This window comes from Ranitomeya variabilis, chromosome 1 (genome assembly GCF_051348905.1).
Source record: "Ranitomeya variabilis isolate aRanVar5 chromosome 1, aRanVar5.hap1, whole genome shotgun sequence".
Taxonomy (NCBI): domain Eukaryota; kingdom Metazoa; phylum Chordata; class Amphibia; order Anura; family Dendrobatidae; genus Ranitomeya; species Ranitomeya variabilis.
This window is the reverse complement of record NC_135232.1, coordinates 1,003,195,288-1,003,212,727: the sequence shown is the minus strand read 5'-3', so window position 1 is coordinate 1,003,212,727 and position 17,440 is coordinate 1,003,195,288. Positions and strand designations below refer to the sequence as shown.

The following is a 17,440-nucleotide window of genomic DNA, read 5'->3' as shown; positions in this document are numbered from 1 at the left end:
AACACGCACATCAGAGAAAAATTGATGAAAGGTTGCAACACAGAATAGTCCAGATGGTTGATAAGCAATCCCAATCATTTTCCAAAGAAATCCAATCTGTCCTGCAGACACAAGGCGCATCAGTGTCAGTGTAAACTATTTGTCAACATTTGAAAGAAAAGAAAAGCTATGGCCGAAGACCCATGAGAATCCCACAGGTCAAACAGAGACATAAAAAGTTAGACTGCAATTTGCCAAAATGTATGGAATCAAGCCAAAAACTTTCTAAGAAAGCATCTTGTGTACAGATGAGACCAAAATAGAGCTTTTTGGTAAAGTACATTATTCTACTGTTTACCAAAAATGGAATGAGGCCTTCAAAGAAAAGAACACAGTACCTACAGTCAAATAACGTGGAGGTTCAAAGATGTTTTGGGTTGTTTTGCTGGCTCTGGCACTGGGTGCCTTGACTGCTTGCAAAGCATCATGAAATCTGAAGATTCCCAAACATTTTGGGTCGCAATGTTATGCCCAGATTCAGAAAACTGGGTTTTTGTAGCTGCAATAATTTTCTGGGAGAAATACTTTATTTTGTGAAGCAATTTCAAGGGTGCCAACACTTTCAGCCATGTCTGTATACCTATTGTATTGAGTTCTTGATTTAATATTCCCCACTTTTTCTATTTAACAGTATTTACTAGTATGTGACATAGAAATACAGTAACATTATAAGTAGTAACTAGTTTCAACAGTAGAGTTAAAAAAAGTTGTAGCGAATGGTGGGGTGATTGTAATATGATTGTTATTAACTAAAGGTAAAATAGATCGAATTAAAATATCTATAATATAACGCTGGGAGCGTCACTCTGTCCGAAGCCTCTATAGACTGCGCAAGCGCACGCGCCGGTGCAGTCTAGACCCCACAGAGCGACGCTCCCAGGAGATCGCGGTATGCGTAAACACTGAACGCACACCGCGATCTCCAACGGAGAAGCAGGGACCGCCAGGAGGGTAAGTATGATATATTTACCTGTCCCGTTCCACCGTTGCGCGCTGCTCCTCCGACCTCCGGTCCACATCCTCTGCCTGTGACGTTCACAGTTCAGAGGGCGCGATGACGCGCTTAATGCGCGCCGCCCTCTGACTGAACAGTCACAGCCAGAGGACCCGGAAGACAGACCGGCGCGCAGCGCTGGATCAGGCCCAGGTAACTATAGCAAGTGCCGGGGGCCTGAGCTAGCGGCGACTCCGGCACCTGACCCCCACAGCGCGCCGGTGTCCCCGCCTGCTCAGGCCCCCAGCACCGCCGCGCACAGCCTGAGCCACCGCACCCAGCACAGCCTGAGCCACCGCACCCAGCACAGCCTGAGCCGCCGCACCCAGCACTGCCACGCACAGCCACCGCACCCAGCACAGCCATGCACAGCCGCCGCACCCAGCACAGCCACGCACAGCCGCCGCACCCAGCACTGCCACGCACAGCCGCCACACCCAGCACAGCCGCCGCACCCAGCACAGCCTGAGCCACCGCACCCAGCACAGCCACACACAGCCGCCGCACCCAGCACAGCCACTGCACCCAGCACAGCCACCCACCGCCACGCACACCCACCCACCGCCACGCACAGCCGCCCACACCCAGCACAGCCACGCACAGCCGCCTGAACTCAGCACAGCCATGCACAGCCGCCGCACCCAGCACAGCCACGCACAGCCGCCGCACCCAGCACAGCCTGAGCCACCGCACCCAGCACAGCCTGAGCCGCCGCACCCAGCACTGCCACGCACAGCCGCCGCACCCAGCACAGCCTGAGCCACCGCACCCAGCACAGCCACGCACAGCCGCCGCACCCAGCACAGCCACTGCACCCAGCACAGCCACCCACCGCCACGCACACCCACCCACCGCCACGCACAGCCGCCCACACCCAGCACAGCCACCCACAGCCACGCACAGCCGCCTGCACTCAGCACAGCCACGCACAGCCGCCGCACCCAGCACAGCCACGCACAGCCACTGCACCCAGCACAGCCACCCACAGCCACGCACAGCCGCCTGCACTCAGCACCGCCACGCACAGCCGCCCACACCCAGCACAGCCGCCCACAGCCACGCACAGCCGCCTGCACTCAGCACCGCCACGCACAGCCGCCCGCACTCAGCACCGCCACGCACAGCCGCCCACGCAAAGCACAGCCACATACAGCCGCCGCACCCAGCACAGCCGCCACAGCCACGCACAGCCGCTCACACTCAGCACAGCCACGCACAGCCGCCCGCACTCAGCACCATCACGCACAGCTGCCCGCACTCAGCACCCCCACGCACAGCCGCCCACGCACAGCACAGCCACATACAGTCGCCCGCACTTAGCACAACCGCCCGCACTGATGGGGGCGCAGGATGGAGCAGCACATGATAGGGTGGAGCAGCACATGACAGGATGGGGGCGCAGGATGGAGCAGCACATGACAGGATGGGGGTGCAGGATGGAGCACAGCCGCCGCACCCTGCACAGCCACCGCACCCAGCACAGCCGCCGCACCCAGCACAGCCGCCGCACCCAGCACAGCCGCCGCACCCAGCACAGCCACCGCACCTAGCACAGCCGCCCGCAGCCACGCACAGCCGCCTGCACTCAGTACCGCCACGCACAGCCGCCCACAACTACGCACAGCCGCCCGCACTCAGCACCGCCACGCACAGCCGCCCGCACTCAGCACCGCCACGCACAGCCGCCCACGCACAGCACAGCCACATACAGTCGCCCGCACTTAGCACAGCCGCCCGCACTGATGGCCACCGCACCTAGCACAGCCGCCCGCAGCCACGCACAGCCGCCTGCACTCAGTACCACCACGCACAGCCGCACACACCCAGCAAAGCCACCGCACCCAGCACAGCCACGCACAGCCACTGCACCCAGCACAGCCGCCTGCACTCAGCACCGCCACGCACAGCCGCCCACACCCAGCACAGCCGCCCACAGCCACGCACAGCCGCCCGCACTCAGCACCGCCACGCACAGCCGCCCACGCACAGCACAGCCACATACAGCCGCCGCACCCAGCATAGCCACACACAGCCGCCGCACCCAGCACAGCCGCCGCACCAAGCACAGCCGCCGCACCCAGCACAGCCGCCCGCACCCAGCACAGCCGCCCGCACTCAGCACAGCCACGCACAGCTGCCCGCACTCAGCACAGCCACGCACAGCCGCCCGCACTCAGCACCGCCACGCACAGCCGCCCGCACTCAGCACCCCCATGCACAGCCGCCCACGCACAGCACAGCCACATACAGTCGCCCGCACTTAGCACAGCCGCCCGCACTGATGGGGGCGCAGGATGGAGCAGCACATGATAGGGTGGAGCAGCACATGACAGCATGGGGGCGCAGGATGGAGCAGCACATGACAGGATGGGGGCGCAGGATGGCGCACAGCCACCGCACCCAGCACAGCCACCGCACCCAGCACAGCCACCGCACCCAGCACAGCCACCACACCCAGCACAGCCACCGCACCCAGCACAGCCACCGCACAGCCGCCGCACCCAGCACAGCCATTGCACCTAGCACAGCTGCCCGCAGCCACGCACAGCCGCCTGCACTCAGTACCGCCACGCACAGCCGCCCACAACTACGCACAGCCGCCCGCACTCAGCACCGCCACACACAGCCGCCCGCACCCAGCACAGCCGCCCGCACCCAGCACAGCCACGCAGCCGCCCGCACCCAGCACAGCCACGCACAGCGCCCGCACCCAGCACAGCCACGCGCAGCCGCCCGCACCCAGCACAGCCACGCGCAGCCGCCCGCACCCAGCACAGCCACATACAGCCGCCCGCACTCAGCACAGCCGCCCGCACTCAGCACAGCTGCCCGCACTGATGGGGGCGCAGGATGGAGCAGCACATGATAGGATGGGGGCGCAGGATGGGAGCACATGACAGGATGGGGATGCAGGATGGAGCAGCACATGACAGGATGGGGATGCAGGATGGAGCAGCACATGACAGGGTGGGGGCGCAGGATGGAGCAGCACATGACAGGATGGGAGAGCAAGATGGGAGCAGCACATACCAGGATGGAGACCATATACCAATATAAATGCTCGCCACCCGGGCGTAGAACGGGTTCAATAGCTAGTATTCTATATTACAGCATGCAGTACAAATATGCCTATTGTTGGTAACCTAAAAAAGGCCACAGTGTCACCTCTAAATGGCACACAATTAGCACCTAATAGACAAAAGTCAACAACAGACAATCTAGGTCACAAACCAGAGCAAAAATATCCAAAACACAGTGCACTACAGTGGTATCATGAGCCACTAAATAATGCACCATGGTGACATCACATCTGTGGTAATGGAGGTACCAAATTATATTTAGTTAGTTCAGTAATCATCCTATTATAATAAAACAAGTAATGTTCTCACCCAAAGTTTTATGGATGTGGATAGGTTCCAGGTATTTCCTGGGCAAAGAAAGAGGTATATTCACTACTCTAGCTTACATAGTACCATTGTCTAAATTTTGGAAACATATGCTCAGAATTTGCTAATTGAATTAAAAATGTGTTAGTACTTAGTTACTTTGAAGAGACATGCCTTAGATTGAAGCTTAACTAAGGCATGTCTCTATTAATGATACTTAATATTTCATGTGTATGCACAAGAATGCTTTTGTTACATATCTAGTTTTTTCCCAAACAGAAATCTTCATATCATATATTCTGTTTGTGCCACAGAATTGTTCCTTTCTATATTTGGATTTCCATGAGTTTGTCTGTTATGTTTTATTTGCTACTACTTTCAGTATTCAGTATTATTCATGTATTTTACTTTACCTTTCTATAGCTCCAATGCTGATTACCCTTCATTCCATGACAGTCATAAAGGGTGACTTGACTATTACGGGAAATAGCATCAAAGCAGAACTTCCTTGTGTGAAGAGGTTCCCCGGGGCGTATGTCCTCTCTCCAGCCAAATGTAAAAAGCTGAGGAATAATATCAACAACATAAAATTAAGAAATTACTACAATAAAGTATAATTAACATTGTGCCAGTGGTTATTAAGATTTTATGAAACTGGGAATAACTGAGCTTACTACTGTCAGCATATAGAGGCCACAAGCGTCATATACTGTAAACGAATGCCAAGCTTCACTGTTGATCCACAGCAAATAATTCCATTATTTTAAAGATGTATGAAACATCCAAAAAATAAAACTTGTTAACATATTATTCAATCCATTTAAAATAACATGACTAACAGAAAAGTCATATAGCAGATTTCACTTGCACATGTGGCCCTTATTCATAGTCTAAATAGAATAAAGCATTAAGAATTTTTAATTTTCGGATGTGCCATGCTTCTTTGAAAAATCATACACTATTCTGTTTTAAAATTGTAACAAGTAACTAACATTAGACTCTAATAGATATTTATTATATCTCTGTTGACTGACAATTGCTCAACTAGATAACACTGTGTTACCAAGGTTTTGTTCCTCGGAAAATTTTGAGTGTTCCTGATAGATTTTTTCATGCAGATTTCAGAAATGACTTCACCTAATGGTTTTGAGAAATGATACGAAACATTATAATATTCTGTTATAGTTCTAAAAACTCATATATTAACTTTTTCTGAAACAGTATATTCTGAATTTTCCACTGAAATAGCATAAGTCACTGATCTACACATATGCAAGCACTTATTATGCGAATTCCGCACAGGCGCTGTCAGGACTGCTACTAGGAATTTCAGGGCCTCATACTGGCAAAATTTTCGGGGGCCCCCTGGATACTCTGCCCAGGCTCCACCCCAGCCCCGCCTCCACCCCTCGAATTGTCCACAGTCAAAAGATTTTTAAAGCCGCCACAACGACAAGGTCAGGCCCTACCCTACTCTAACCTACTAAACATTTGTTAAAATATCCAATACAATTTAGGTATATTTTTATTTATTTTTCAATTTTTAAAATGACCAATACCACATACAGGGGACAAATACCACCACACCATGACCAGACACCATATTACCACCACATAGTGACCAAATAATAGCACATACAAGGAACAAATACCACCACACCATGTCCAGACCACATATTACCAACATATGATCACTAATAAAACCACATACAAAGAACAAATACCACCACTCCATGACCAGACCACATATTACCAACACATAGTGACCAAATAATAGCACATACAAGGAACAAATACTGTCACACCTTGGCCGGACAACATATTAGCACCACATAGTGACTGAATACTACAATCCTTATCAGTAATCAAAAAACACAAAACTAATATCACTATAAGTGCCAGTATTCACAGGAGATCTGCCAAATATGTAGCCTGTATTTTTTTAAATGCTAAATAGTGCTGTATATAAGTAGAGTAAGAGACAGCAAAAACAGTGAGAAACCGGCCTACAATGCCCAAACTTGGAGCACGCAGATATACGAGGCCTGTCACAGAAATACCACACTGCCAATTATGTGGCCTGTATTTTTTTAAATGCAAAATATTGCTGTATATAAGTAGAGTCACAGACAGCAAAAACAGTGGAAAACCAGCCTAAAATTCCCAAGCTTGGAGCACGCAGATTTATGAGGCCTTTTTTGTTTTTTGGTGAATTTAACCCCCCCCAAAAAAAAACTGTGGCACAAGGCTACCACCCAGAACAATGCTACTGCGAAAATGTAATTTTTCAAAAACAGATACACCAGGACTCAGTATGACTTAACAGACTGCATTAATGTCTTTTTTTTCTATTTGGTGAATGTAAACAAAAAAAAATTGACCAAGGCTAGCAGACAGAACTATGCTACGTATGCCTGCTGAAACACGATTTTTGCAAACCAGATACAACAGAACTCGGCTTGACATAACAGACTGTGTTAACTTTTTTTAGGGCTTTATAATTAAAAAAAAAAAAACGAACAAGAGTAGCAGACAGAACTATGAAACTTATGCCTGTCAAGCTACGATTTTTCCACCACAGATACAACAGGCCTCAGTCTGACATAACAGACCGTCTTAATTTTTTGGGGGAGGGTTGTAAAATTTTTTTAAATGAAAAATAGTGCTGTATATAAGTAGAGTCACAGACAGAAAAAAAAATGGACTAATGGCCTAAAATGCCCAAACTTGGAGCACGTAGATATATGAGGCCTGTCACGGAAATACCACACTGGCAAATATGTGGCCTGTATTTTTTGTAATGCAAAATAGTTCTGTATATAAGGCTACTTTCACACTAGCGTCGGGCTTGGCCCGTCGCAGTGCGTCGGGCCGAGGTTACCGACGCTAGCATTCTCTGCGCCGGAAAACGGGGGCAGCGGATGCATTTTTCCAGCGCATCCGCTGCCCCATTGTGAGGTGCGGGGAAGTGCGAGGAGGTGGGGGCAGAGTTCCGGCCGCGCATGCGCGGTCAGAAAAAGCGGACCGTCGGGAGCAAAAAACGTTACATGTAACGTTTTTTGCTCCCGACGGTCCGCCACAACACGGCGCAACCGTCGCACAACGGTTGCGACATGTGTCAATGCGTCGCAAATGCGTCGCTAATGTTAGTCAATGCAGAAAAAACGCATCCTGCAAGCACTTTTGCAGGATGCGTTTTTTCGGCAAAACTACGCATTGCGACTAGTGTTGAGCATTCCAATACCGCAAGTATCGGGTATCGGCCGATATTTGCTGTATCGGAATTCCGATACCGAGATCCGATACTTTTGTGATATCGGGAATCGGTATCGGGATCAATATTAATGTGTAAAATCAAGAATAAAAATAAAAAATATTGATATACTCACCTCTCCGGCGCAGCCTGTACCTTACCGAAGTAACCGGCAGCTTCTGCTCATAAGAATGAGCGCTTGAAAGTCCTTAGATCACGTGACCGCTCCGCGACCAATCACAGGCCGCGACATCATCTAAGGACTTTCAAGCGCTCATTCTTATGAACGGAGGCTGGCGGTTACAACCAGGGTGCGTCAGAGAGTGAGTATATCAATATTTTTTATTTTTATTCTTTATTTTACACATTAATATGGATCCCAGGGCCTGAAGGGGAGTTTCCTCTCCTTCAGACCCTGGGAACCATCAGGATACCTTCCAATACTTGGTGTCCCACTGACTTGTATTGGTATCGGGTATCGGTATCGGCGATATCCGATACTTTTCGGGTATCGGCCGATACTATCCGATACCGATACTTTCAAGTATCGGACGGTATCGCTCAACACTGATTGCGACGTATTGCAGTTAACGCTAGTGTGAAAGTAGCCTTAGTAGAGTAACAGACAGCAAAAAAAGTGGAAAACTGGTCTACAATGTCCAAACTCGGAGCACGCAGATATATGAGGCCTGTCACAGAAATATCACACTGACAAATATGTGGCCTGTATTTTTGGGGGGTCTGCAAAATAGTGCTGTATATAAGCATAGTCACAGACAGCAAAAACAGTGGAAAACCGGCCTAAAATCCCCAAACTTGCACGACGATATGGGAGGCCTTTTTTTGTTTTTTGGCACAAGGCTACCAACAGAACTATGCTACTGCGGAAATACGATTAAAAAAAAACAAAACACCAGGACTCAGCCTGACATAACAGACTGTATTAAATTCACCCAAAAGCAAAAAATAAAAAATTATACAGTCTGTTATATCTGACTGAGTCCTGGTGCTTCTGTAGAAAAATCATAGTTTGTCAGGCAAACGTAGCATAGTTGTGTGTGCTATCCTTGTTGTACTATTTTTTTTTATATAAATTCACCCAAAAGCCAAAAAAAAAATAATAATAAAAAAAAATAGTAGAACAAGGCTAGCACACACAGCTATGCTACGTTTGCCTGACAAACTACGATTTTTCTACAGATGCACCAGGACTCAGTCAGATATAACAGACTGTATAATTTTTTTTTTCTGGAGAGGGTGAATTTTTTGGAAAAAAAAATAAAATAAAAAATGTAATTAGGTATATAGTAAATAAGCAGCAGCAGACAGTTATGGAGCTTTGGAAGGGATGCAGTAGGAGCTATGTACGCAAATACAGTGCCTGCAGACCTTGCACTGACGTGGATATGCTGTGCCCTGCCTACCTAGCGCTGCAATCTTGGGATCCACGAATTAGCCCTAAAAAGGACTGTTGGTTTCTCAGGAGTTGTGGAATTAACAGTTGAAGACCTACACTAACCATTAAAAGCATGATTCTGCAGCAGCTCTCCCTACTTAATTAACAAATGTGGAATTATATACTTAACAAAAAAGTGTAAAACAACTGAAAATATGTCTTATATTCTAGGTTCTTCAAAGTAGCCACCTTTTGCTTTGATGACTGCTTTGCACACTCTTGGCACTCTCGTGATGAGCTTTAAGAGGTAGACACCAGAAATGGTCTTCCAACAATCTTGAAGGAGTTCCCAGAGATGCTTTGCACTTGTTGGCCCTTTTACCTTCACTCTGCGGTCCAGCTCACCCCAAACCATCTTGATTGGGTTCAGGTCTGGTGACTGTGGAGGCCAGGTCATCTGGCATAGCACCCCATCACTTTCCCTCTTGGTCAAATAGCCCTTACGCAGCCTGGAGGTGTGTTTGGGGTCATTGTCATGTTGAAAAAGAAATGATGGTCCAACTAAATGCAAACCGGTTGGAATAGCATGCCGCTGCAAGAAGCATGCCGTAGCCATGCTGGTTCAGTATACCTTCAATTTTGAATAATTGACCAACAGTGTCACCAGCAAAGCACCCCCACACCATCACACCTCCTCCATGCTTCACAGTGGGAATCAAGCATGTAGAGTCCATCCATTCACCTTTTCTGTGTCGCACAAAGACACGGTGGTTGGAAACAAAGATCTCAAATTTGGACTCATCAGACCAAAGCACAGATTTCCACAATGTCCATTCCTTGTGTTCTTTAGCCCAAACTAGTCTCTTCTGCTTGTTGCCTGTCCTTAGCAGTGGTTTCCTAGCAGCTATTTTACCATGAAGGCCTGCTGCACAAAGTCTCCTCTTAACAGTTGTTGTAGAGATGTGTCTGCTGCTAGAACTCTGTGTGGCCTTGACCTGGTCTCTAATCTGAGCTGCTGGTAACCTGAGATCTCTGAGGTCGATGACTCGGATAAACTTATCCTCAGAAGCAGAGGTGGCTCTTGTTCTTCCTTTTCTGAGGTGGTCCTCATGTGAGCCAGTTTCTTTGCAGCGCTTGATGGTTTTTGCAACTGCATTTGGGGACACTTTCAAAGTTTTCCCAATTTTTCAGACTGACTGACCTTTATTTCTTAAAGTAATGATGGCCACTCATTTTTCTTTACTTAGCTGCTTTTTTCTTGCCGTAATACAAATTCTAACAGTCTATTCAGTAGAACTATCAGATGTGTATCCATCAGACTTCTGCTCAACACAGCTGATGGTCTCAACCCCATTTATAAGGCAATAAATCCCACTTATTAAACCTGACAGGGCACACCTGTGAAGTCAAAACCATTTCTGGTGACTACCTCTTGAAGCTCATCAAGAGAATGCCAAGAGTGTGCAAAGCAGTCATCAAAGCAAAAGGGGGCTACTTTGAAGATTCTAGAATATAAGATATGTTTTCCGTTGTTTCACATTTTTTTGTTAAGTATATTATTCCACATGTGTTAATTCATAGTTTTGATGCCTTCAGTGTGAATTTACAATTTTCATAGTCATGAAAATACAGAAAAATCTTTACATGAGAAAGTGTGTCCAAATTTTGGTCTGTACTGTATATATTGCAAAATAAATAACCAAAACCAAAAATTCTCCCCTTGGGCTATGTTCTCACGTAGTGTTTTTGATTCGTTTTTGAACTTTAGCATTGCTTTCAACTATGACAAATGCATTCACTGGGAAATATTCTTTTAACATTTTACAACCTTATCTGGCCATGTGGTGTGTGACACATCATCAGACACATCCTGTTTCATTTATGAAGGAGGGACTCTGAAAGTTACAAAGCCTATTTTTATAGGACCATCAGACGGCCTTTACTATTCTTATAGAGCCATCAGCCGGCTATGCTTGGTTGTTCCCACTATTAAGCAGTGGGTCTCCTATATTGTTATTGAGTATGCAGTGCGTGGCAGGGCTGCCCAAAATTTGGATGCACCCCAATACCCCTTTGAAGAGATGTACAGTAGGGCCTCCTGAAAACATTGTTCACATTATTTTTTTGCCTATGCAGTGAATGCAATGGCTACCAAAAATGTTGACCTTCTTCAATACCCCTTGGAAGAGAAGTAGAGGAGGGCATCATGAAAACAATGTTCCCATTATTAGTAAGTGGGTCTCCCATAGTGTTTGCCTATGCCTATTTACTTTTTAATGACTTGAAGAAGACTCCAGGGTGTAGGAGTCAAAAGGCGTTGTCCGGTAATTTTTTATTCCATCAATAAAGCAGATATTTACATACAACATCCATGAAAATCTCTATATGGGAGCGCCGGCTATATACTGGGATTTTCCTTGCTATCTATAGTTTTACCATAGCTGAGGGCCTTTTCTGTGTGTCCAGTTGGCCGAGTCGCAGACCGTTCCCCTTGGATTCCTGTCGGATCCCCTTTCAATGCTTCATTTTCGCCTTTGACTAGGTGAGTGCAATTATATAAGCGTGCAACTTACACCTAGTCTCTACTGCACTTAGATCATGTGCAGCGTTGTTCACTTTTTTCCCTATCCTCAGGGTTGTTTGGATTCATATGTTTGCCTATGCAGTGAATGCAAGGGCTTCCAAACAATTGACCTACTCCAATTCCCCTTGGAAGAGACGTAGAGGAGGGCCTCATAAAAAAATGTTCCCATTATTAGGAAGTGGTTCTCCCATAGTGTTTGGCTATGCAGTAAATGCAATGGCTGCCAAAAATGTTGACCTACTCCAATGCCCCTTGGAAGGGATTAGAAAGGAGCTTATAGTAAGTGTATGGGCTGACAAACATTTCCCCCTGGGGGTATACATGAACCTACTGCATAACAATTTTTTTTTTATGAGCATCATAAACACCCTTTAAAAGAATTATATGGGTGTTGCATCACAGTCCAAGGTCATCCTGGTGATATAGTGGTGGAGGATGAGGATGAGGAGATGGAGGAAGAAAACAGCAAATAGCCAAAATCAGGAAGCGTATACCCATGTTTAGCTGTGAAGAGGTGCATGGGAATAAACCTCCCAAAAAAAGACACTGGATTTGAGTTTATGTTACACTGCTATCATTTGGTTGTGTTGAGAAGTCTGGCCCAATACTGCCCTTGTTCACTTTTATAAGAGTCAGCATTTTCAGTTGACAGGCGGATGCTCTTATCAGTTATAATTCCACCAGTGGCACTAAAAGCCCACTCTGACAAAACACTATCGACAGGGCAGGCCAAGACCTCCAAGGCATAGAGAGCTAGGTCATGCAAGGCACAGAAGAATCATGGAGGATAATGGTACTGTTAGCAAGGTACACCCTCATCATCTTCCCAATCTTTGCACTCCTTGTGAGTACCCTGCACCTCATGGCCTGTGCGATAGAAGGGTCTCAGAAAACTCTCCCAGGACTTTGCCAGTGTTCTCCTGCCTCTGCTGCATTGGAGTTGTGTCTCTCTTGCCTGTACTCCTTGGTTGTCCAACAAACTATGACCTCTGTGGCCAGTGTTTTCAGATGGGAATTTTTTTTTATAATTCTGCAACAAGGGCTGTCTAGTACTGCACCATTTTAGTAGACCTGTCTGCCTCGGGAAAAAGAGTTTACCCACATTAAATAGACCAATAAGTAAATATGGTGTACTGCCAAAAGATAATATATACCAAAAGAAAAGGGAAGTACTAACCAAATATAAAATATAAAATATTTTATTAGTGAAGATTAAAAACAACAATAATAGAGAATATACATAATACACAAAAAATGGGGACAAGGCAGAGTAACCCCAAAGCAATCCAATAAATTGACCAAGAATATATCCCTAAGTAGATCATATACAAAAAATAGAGGACAATAAATATATATATTTCATATACACCAGCAGGTGTCAGTAGAGTTCCCACAAAGATATCTTAATCAATAGTCCTAAAAAATGGACAAACATCAAAAATTTATTAGTAAATAAAGTGTGCCAACACAATTTGGCTACAGTAAAAATAGAAGAAAATGCATACTCAGTTGTAATAAATATCGATAAAGTGCCAATGCATGTGCAAATGTTGAGTCTACATAGACTGGTATGAGGCAGAAAAGAAAATATATATCGATAAAGTGCATGTACAAATATAGAGTCTGTATAGACTAGTGTGAGGCAGAAACTGAATATACATAAAGTGCTAATGCATGTGCAAAGTGTAAAGTCTGTATAGACTAATATAGGGCAAATGAAGAGAGCTCTGAATCAATAAATACCTGCTGGTGGAGGGATTGCTGTGGAGAGGAGAACCCCGACGCGCGTTTCGCAACGTAGCTTCTTCCTGGGGGTTATGTTAGTTTGGGGGACACAGTGCAGATCTTATATATGCGGCGGTTGTCTTGGCGCTGGCGTCCATTGAGCTCAAAACAGGAAGCGGCAGGTCCGGCGTCCCACGTCACCAAGTCCCGCCCAACTCCGACGCGTCAGAGAGGTGGGGAGCAAGGTGACGCTGCGGGACACGTTACCACGGCAACCTGAAGCGGCCGATGGGCGCAAGCGCACTACGCTGCAGCAAGAGGCACAAAAGAAAAGGCTAAATGGATAATGTGAAAGAAAGTAACAAAGATGTATGCTGAGCATGAATTGGAAACTATAAGGTCATGACATGTAAAAAGGATGGTGCCGGCTTAGTGACAACACCAAAAGAATGTGAATGAAAGAAAGAGGGGACTATATCTAACCTAAATATAGACATTGAGAGGTGAAGATGAGTGTGTATTAAATAACAATGGTGAAGAGTGACAATACATAATAAATATTAATCCCAACACAGGGAAATATACATAAAGTGAAAATAGGAATCAGGTTGGAGAAAAATATAATAATGAAATGTAAATAAATACAGAAATAAAATTAAAAATAAAAATAAAAATAAAATAAAATAAATATGGAATAAAAAATATATAAAAGAAAAATGTAAAAGAAAGTGGTAGTGATAATAGAACATAGAGAAAACAAGTGTATACAAAAATACGGAATGGTAGATAATAATCAACCACACATAAAAAGGTGAAAAACAATGATAAAAGACAATATCGATGAAACAGTTATACATGATACAGTCCATATGGTGTATTCAGTGGAGTCTGACGGGTAACATCACGTGGAGGAAGAAAATAGGGTGAGTGGCAGCATCCGGCAACATCATAATCACATGTCATGAATATAAGGTACTATAAAAAAGAGAAGACAACAAACAATATTAGCAACATAAATAAAACAAAACAACAAATTAAAAAGTGTGTGTGCATATAGCTACACAAATACATTATAAAGGACAAAGTAGTTTAAAATGAATAAAAAGCACTATGAAATTTCCAAAGAGAAATATAGTGATCAAAGAAAGGGAGCGAAGCTCATAACTTCATTAAGGCCTCTAGGTTGGAGTGAGCCTATCCGTGAGATCCACTTGGTCTCAAGCTGGGCCAGTCTGGTTTTGAAATTTCCACCTCTAGAGTCCTTCAGTATTCTGTCGATGCCGATTACCCTAAACGCACTGGGATCACAATTGTGGGCAGCTTTAAAATGCCGTGGTATTGGCTTCAATAGTGTCAAATCAGTCACCCCACAAGCACTGGTTATGTCCCGGACGTGTTCACGGGTTCTTATTCTCAGTTGTCTAGAGGTCATGCCAATATAAATAAGGTGGCACGGGCATATAGCATAATAGACCACACAGTCCGTGGCACATGTGATGTTGTGGGTAATACGAAAAGTCTTACCCTGTGTATCCTTGAATTCTTGGGCCCTATCCATATTCTTGCAGGCCAAGCATTTCTTACAGGGGAAGAAACCCCAGCTTGGTCCTCTGGAATTGAAGGGATTACGTACAGTGATACCTTTGTACTGGCTATGAACCAGCATATCCTTCAGGTTTCGTGATCTCCTGTATGTTATAGTTGGTACGGCAGGAATGCTCTTTGCCAGGACGGGATCACTCATAATGATGGGCCAGAATTTAGAGAGCACCTGTCTCATAGATTTCCATTTCTCGTTATAATCGGAGATAAATCTCACTGTTGATGGTGTATTCAAAGAGTTTCTTGGTTTCTGTTTTAACAAGTCACATCTTGACTTATTACTGGCCTTGGACCAACCCCTATGAATAGTCCGATTAGAGTATCCCCTCTGTGAGAAACGTTCTGCCAAATCGGAGGACTGAGTCTGGAATGAGGTTTCGGTGGAGCAAATCCTCCTACATCTCAGGAACTGCCCATACGGAATGCTGTCTTTTAAAGGTCTAGGATGTGATGAGTTGGCGTGTAACACCGAGTTCACGGAGGTCTCCTTCCTGAATACTTCAGTGTGCAAAAATCCATCATTACCCTTGAAGATTTTAGTGTCCAAAAAATCAATGCTTGATTGGCTATATTTACAAGTAAGCTTGATATTTAATGTGTTGTTGTTCAACAATTGAATGAACGAAACTAAGTCCTCCTCAGAGCCTTGCCAGATGACAAAAATGTCATCTATAAAGCGTACCCAAGTGCACACTTTCTCAATAAGGGGGATGACATCAGTGAGGAAAATTGTACGCTCCCATGACCCCATGAACAAGTTTGCATATGAGGGCGCGAATGCAGCCCCCATAGCAGTCCCCTGCAATTGGAGGTAGAGGACTTCCTTAAACATAAAAAAGTTGTGAGTAAGGGCATACTCCAAAAGTGTAAGGAGGAACTCAATCAGGTCATTGTCATTACTGGACATATGAAGAAAGCTTCTAACTGCTTCAATCCCATCATTGTGACGGATTGACGTGTACAACGACTCTACGTCAAGAGTCACCAACCACATATCAGCCTCAAGCGAGATGTCCATCAGTTTACGAAGCACATCACCCGTATCCTGGATGTATGATGGAAGGTCTTCCACCATAGGTTTTAGGTGGTAGTCAAGAAATTTATTGACCTGTTCACACAGTCCACCCCCCCCTGAGACAATGGGACGTCCAGGGGGGTTAGTGATGGACTTGTGCACTTTGGGAAGCAAATACAAGCAGGGTGTGCGTGGTGTCTCAGGTACCAATCCATCCATGATCTCTTTGGATATGGTACCATTATAGAATGCTTGTTCAACCAGGTCCCTCAATTGGTTCTGGTAGATAGCGGTGGGATTAAAAGTCAAACGTTTATAGCACTTGAGATCATTTAGTTGCTTATATGCCTCCTTCTCATACATTGGGGAAGGCCACAAGACAATGTTACCCCCTTTGTCAGAGGGTTTGATTATTATATTATCAAATGATCTTAGCTCTTTGAGAGCCTTCCTCTGTTGCCTGGTTAGGTTGTCATGCTGTATACCACCAGGGATACGATGAAATTCCTCAGAGACTAAACGTACAAACAAATCAATATCAGGGTAAAGACTGATGGATGGAAATTTTTTAGGTTTCAAAACCGAAAATTTACTCACAGTGGAGGAAGTTGGAGTTTCACCACTCAGTTCTTCCAGTATAGCAATGGTTTCTTGTTCCTGAGGAGACCACTCACTAGAGGAGGATGGTCTATCATGTAGCTTTTTAAGGACCAACTTCCTAGCGAATAGGTGCAGGTCCTTTAGGGCTGTAAAATAATCGAAAGACGCCACAGGAGAGAATGTTAAACCCATACTGAGAACATCAATTTGGTCCTTGGATAGCTCAATTTCAGAAAGGTTTATTACCTGTAATTTAGAGGATTTATTAGATGATCTCAAACTCCTATGTTGGTATGGACTAAATCTATGACCACTACCACGCTTGTTCTTATTACCAGAGCCCCCTTTGAAGGGGTGAGATCCGGGTGTGCTCTCGACTGAAGATAATGACGAATTGGACGTGGCCCTCTGAAGTGAATGTGGTTGTTGCCATCTATAGACATTGTTAGTCTGGAAGTCATTTAGATCACGCTGAAATTTTTTAGTTTTTGTATCTTGGATTTCTTTAACCCATGTTGTCAGAAGTTTATCAATCTCACTTTTGAATGACTCCATCTCAGTGAGGGGTAGGGTACTAGTCAATTTTACTTGAAGGGTCTCAATTTCTCCTTCCAAGGTTTCTAAAGTTTTTTTATTCATGCCAATAAGGATCTCCATAAGAGATCTGGAACAAACAGTACAAGCCTCTTCCCACCGATTGCGGAAGAAAGCATCTTCTACAGGGAAGGAGGGTAAGATCCTTACTCTCAGACCCCGGGGTATCAGGCTCTTCATTAAATAGTTTTCAAGGGAGGCCTTATTCCACCAGACGCGGGCTCTTTTTTTAATAAGAAATTTAAATGAGTT

General features: G+C 45.5%; 1 protein-coding gene across 1 annotated transcript in view; it reads right to left on the bottom strand.

Annotated features, from left to right (window-relative positions):
• GALNTL6 (polypeptide N-acetylgalactosaminyltransferase like 6) overlaps positions 1-17,440 on the bottom strand; it is a 2,887,171-nt gene that overhangs the window by 104,207 nt on the left and 2,765,524 nt on the right. The window contains exon 11 of the mRNA XM_077279504.1: positions 4,833-4,982. Within this exon, the coding sequence (XP_077135619.1) occupies positions 4,833-4,982 (150 nt within the window). The remainder of the gene's footprint in view (positions 1-4,832; positions 4,983-17,440) is intronic.